Source organism: Dipodomys ordii, unplaced genomic scaffold (assembly GCF_000151885.1).
Source record: "Dipodomys ordii isolate 6190 unplaced genomic scaffold, Dord_2.0 Scaffold7, whole genome shotgun sequence".
NCBI lineage: Eukaryota > Metazoa > Chordata > Mammalia > Rodentia > Heteromyidae > Dipodomys > Dipodomys ordii.
Window position 1 is genome coordinate 23,612,498 of NW_012267223.1, and position 4,407 is coordinate 23,616,904.

Sequence of the window (4,407 nt, forward strand, 5' to 3'; positions counted from 1 at the left end):
GCCGGCCGCGCTCCGCCTCCTCCTGCCGCTGCTGCTGCTGGGCGGTGAGCACGGCGTCCCGGACCCGGGTGGGAGGTGTGGGAGGCCCCCGGGGAGGGGGCGGGGAGGAGGCTGGATTGCTGAGGCCAGCACCACCGGGCCCCGGGGTGCGGACCGACGTGCGGAGCTGAGCTGTCCTTCAGACGGCCCCGGGGGCTCCACCTCCGGGCGACTGAAGGCTTGTGGCTCCCCACTTTGGAAAAGTTGGGGCACGGGCCAGGGCCTCGGGGAGAAGTCCTAGGAGGCCAGGGGTGGGCAAGGAGGGAGGGGGGTGGGGGCCGGCAGCGAGAGGGAAGCAGCTGGTTCCAGCCCCCACCCCCAGACCCCCTTCTTGCCACTAAGTCATCCTTGGGCCCAGATGGATTGTTTCTCTCCCTCTACCAAGGTGGCCCAAACTTACCAGGGGCTCAGCTCCTACCCTTTCATGCAGGCCCAGACTCCCACCATCCCCACCCTTCCCCCCTAATTTCTTTCCACAGCTGTCTTGAATCCTCAGGACTCTCTGGCTCAGCCTTTACCCACCCTGGACAGCTTGATGTCAGAAGGTGGGTACCCCCAGACTATGGGAGGGTGACCACAGCCTTCTCTTGTGAAAGGCAAAAGGAGAGCCAGTTCAAAGGCAAGATCTCTTTCCCACAAGGGAGACCCAGCCCCAGTGGGTGCCCCCACTAAACTCCCTGTTCTCTTCTGGAGTTCTTTGTGATCTTTTCCTCCTCTTATCCCACAATGGTCCTAGCCTGGTTTGAGCTGGCCCTCCCCACATGGGGGCAAGAAGAACCAAGACAAGGTGTATGTATGGAAGAGCTTTTAAGGCTGGAATAGGAAGTGATGGGCACATGGAAGTCATTAAGGACTTCCAGATGCAGGAAGCTCTCCTCACCCACAAATGTCTTGTTAGGGAAACTTATGTAGGGGCTCCCATAATTGAAGTCAGGGGCTTCACCTTGAAAGTACACGAGCCCTAGGATTTGGAGGGAGGGCCAGGGGTGTGATCCTTGTGTAAAATCTGTATCCACAGGAAAGATGGTGGAGGATTATGAGACAAATGCTTTACACTGCTGGAACAATTATAAGACTCTAATGGACTCCATTGAAAAGGATTGGTGTGATTGGACCAAAATCAGCAGGTAGGGGCAGTCCTAGAAGTTGGCTCAGGCCAGGCCAGGGATTGGGCCTCCTCCCTGTGGGTGAATAGGGGACACTGCTCTCCCTAGACCCATTCCCTCACTCACTCAAGTCCTCTACTGTTCTCAGGCCTTACAGTGACCTGCAGTATTGCTTAGAGTACAACGCAGAGGAGTTTGGCCTGGGTTTCCCCAATCCCTGGGCAGAGAGGTTCATCTTTAAGACTCACCTGATTCACTTTGCCAACTGCTCCCTGATGCAACCTACCTTCTCTGATCCTCCTGAGGATGTACTCTTGGCCATGATCATAGCCCCCATCTGCCTCATCCCCTTCCTTGTCACTCTTGTGGTGTGGAGGAGTAAAGACAACGAGGCCCAGGCCTAATGTGGCACAAGCTTTTCAACGGTGATCTTTCTCCCCTTGCCAACAATGACCCCCCCCCCCCCCAGTTACGTCTCCTTTCTGCCCTTCCCTCATCCCTGCTGCAGATCTTTGGATTGGTAGAAATGGAAGCCAGGTAGGATCATGGTATAATTATATTTTGTAATCTTCAAAATAAAAATTCTTTTTGTACAATGGCCCCTCCCTAGTGGGGCCTGTGTCCTTCCCATAATCCAGATCATTTCTTAAGACTTTCGACTCTGGAAGATGGAACTGGAAGCATCTAGATGTTCTCACTGTACTGTTCATTTCACCTACCTCCACCTCTACTGCACCCCTATACTCTTTCCTTGCAGGGAGGGGCCTTTCCTGCCCCTATCCAAACTCAGCTCCAGGAAATAAGCAGGAAAAGACTCCCTTCCGGTCTGGACTGCAGCTGGGGATTGTAACTGGGGAGGTGTTTGGAGGCAGGGCAAGGGTGGAGTCTCTGCTGTGACTCCTGCAAGAAAGAAGAGAAGCTGCCCCTTCTTCGAGCCTCTTTATACTCTCAGATTCTGGGAAATGGACATCTGACTAGCAATGGTAATCCATCCCTAAGAACTTCAGGACCGAGGCCAAAGACATTGGGGGCAAGATTCACCACTCCACTTCCAGGTCTCTGGTCTTTATTCCCCATTGTCCTAAACGGGGTGTGGCCTGGAGCCTGGCTACACACTGCCCCCTGGTGTCCATTGAAGCCAACAACCATATGTGTATATGATCTGGAAAAAGCTCAGGACTGAGGCATTAGACTTCCGTAGTGAGAACCAAGTTCCTAGTTGGTATATTAGCTTTTCCATTGCTTGTAACAAAAAAAAAAAAAAAAACCTGATAAAGAACAAAATATTACATTGGCTCATGGCCTCAGTCCATGGTCACTTGTTTTTTTTTGGGGGGGGGTCCGGTTGTGGGGCCTGAACTCTGGGCCTGGGCGCTGTCCCTCAGCAATTCAGCTCAAGGCTAGCAGTCTACCACTTGAGCCACAACGCCACTTCTGGCTTTTTTACTTTTTGCTTATGTGGTGCTGAGGAATCGAACCCAGGGCCTCAGGCATGCAAGGCAAGCGCTCTACCACTGAGCCACCTTCCCAGCCCCACCTGAAGATCATTTGTTGTATTCTTCCCTTTTTTGGGGAGTCCGGTCATGGGGCCTGAACTCTGGGCCCGGGCGCTGTCCCTCAGCTCTTCAACTCAAGGCTAGGTTCTACCACTTGAGCCACAGCGCCACTTCCGGCTTTTTGCTTTATGTGGTGCTGAGGAATCGAACCCAGGGCCTCATGCATGCGAGGCAAGCGCTCTACCACTGAGCCACCTTCCCAGCCCCGGTCACTTGGTTTTGTGATTTCTGGGCCATGGAGAGACAGAATATCATGCTAGGGAACATGGCAAAGCAGAGAGCTACTTACTTCATGAATGGTTGGGAAGCAGAGAGAATGCACAAGAGGCTGTGGATAAGATAGGACCTTCAAGGGCATGCCCATAGTGACCATTCAGTATGAGCTCATCTATGGATAAAACAATTAATGAAGTCAGTGCCCCACATGATTCAATCGTCCATCATTAGCACCACTAGCTGGGGAGCAAGCCTTGAATACATGGCCCTTCTAGGGGGACATTTCATCTCAAAACCATACAGTTAGTGGAAAGTGATTACAGGGTTGGTATATGACAAAGGTTGTTTTTTTTTTTTTTTTTTTTTTCTGGGCCTGGGCGCTGTCCCTCAGCTCTTCAGCTCAAAGCTAGCACTCTACCACTTGAGCCACAGCGCCACTTCTGGTTTTCTGGTGGTTTATTGGAAATAAGAGTTTCATAGACTTTCCTGCCTGGGCTGACTTTGAATCCTGATCCTCAAGTCTCAGCCTCCTGAGTAGATAGGATTACAGGTATGAGCCACCAGTGCTTGGCTTGACAAAACTTTTAATGGAGTGCATTCCTCTAAGGGAGCGAGTAGAAAGGGGGATGTGTTAGGAGGCTATTGTAGTAATCCATACCAGGGAAAATGAATGCAGGCACCAAGGAAGGAATGAATGGAAAATAATTATAAAGTAGGGGATACGATTTAAAGCAATAAAGGGAAAACTTGGACATGAAGAGGGGAAGGTGAGGAAATGAATGAATTAGGCTTTGAACTTGAGTTACTAGGACACAGATGGCAGCAATAGAAAAGGGTCATTAGGAGGAGGAGGAACTGGCCTAAAGAAAAGGATTTGTTAAATAATTTAAAAATGGAACAAGTGGTAGTGTCCCACAAAGATTTAGCAATGGGTGTGGCTAGGGTGGAAAGAGATTGGATCTAGAAATGTAGGTTTGGGAGTCTTCTGCACAGAAATGGGATGTGAACCCATAGGAGGGATGAGAACTAAGAGAGAATGTGCATTGAAAAGAGAGTTTCAGGGGCTGGGAAGGTGGCTCAGTGGTAGAGCGCTTGCCTTGCATGCCTGAGGCCCTGGGTTCGATTCCTCAGCACCACATGAGCAAAAAGAAAAAAGCCGGAAGTGGCGCTGTGGCTCAAGTGGTAGAGCGCTAGCCTTGAGCTGAAGAGCTGAGAGACAGTGCCCACACCCAGAGTTCAGGCGCCACGACCGGGCCCAAAAAAAAAAAAAAAAAAGAAAAGAGAGTTTCAGTTTGACTCCTAGGAAATACCTTTAAAGAATGAAGGGGGTGCTGGGAAGGTGGCTCAGTGGTAGAGTGCTTGCCTTGCATGCATGAGGCCCTGGGTTTCATTCCTCAGTACCACATAAGCAGAAAAAGCTGGAAGTGGCACTGAGGCTCAAGTGGTAGAGCACTAGCCTTGAGCTGAAGAGCTCAGAGACAGTGGCCAGG

General features: G+C 51.1%; 1 protein-coding gene across 1 annotated transcript; it reads left to right on the top strand.

Moving 5' to 3' along the window:
* Window position 1: 1 nt before the first annotated feature.
* On the top strand, window positions 2-1,743 carry Ramp2 (receptor (G protein-coupled) activity modifying protein 2; the record flags this gene model as incomplete). Its single annotated transcript, XM_013037456.1, has 4 exons — window positions 2-44; window positions 519-584; window positions 1,058-1,166; window positions 1,294-1,743. Coding segments are annotated over 4 exons (474 nt in total), but the record flags the coding sequence as incomplete, so codon positions are not given.
* Between the last annotated feature and the right edge of the window lie 2,664 nt (window positions 1,744-4,407).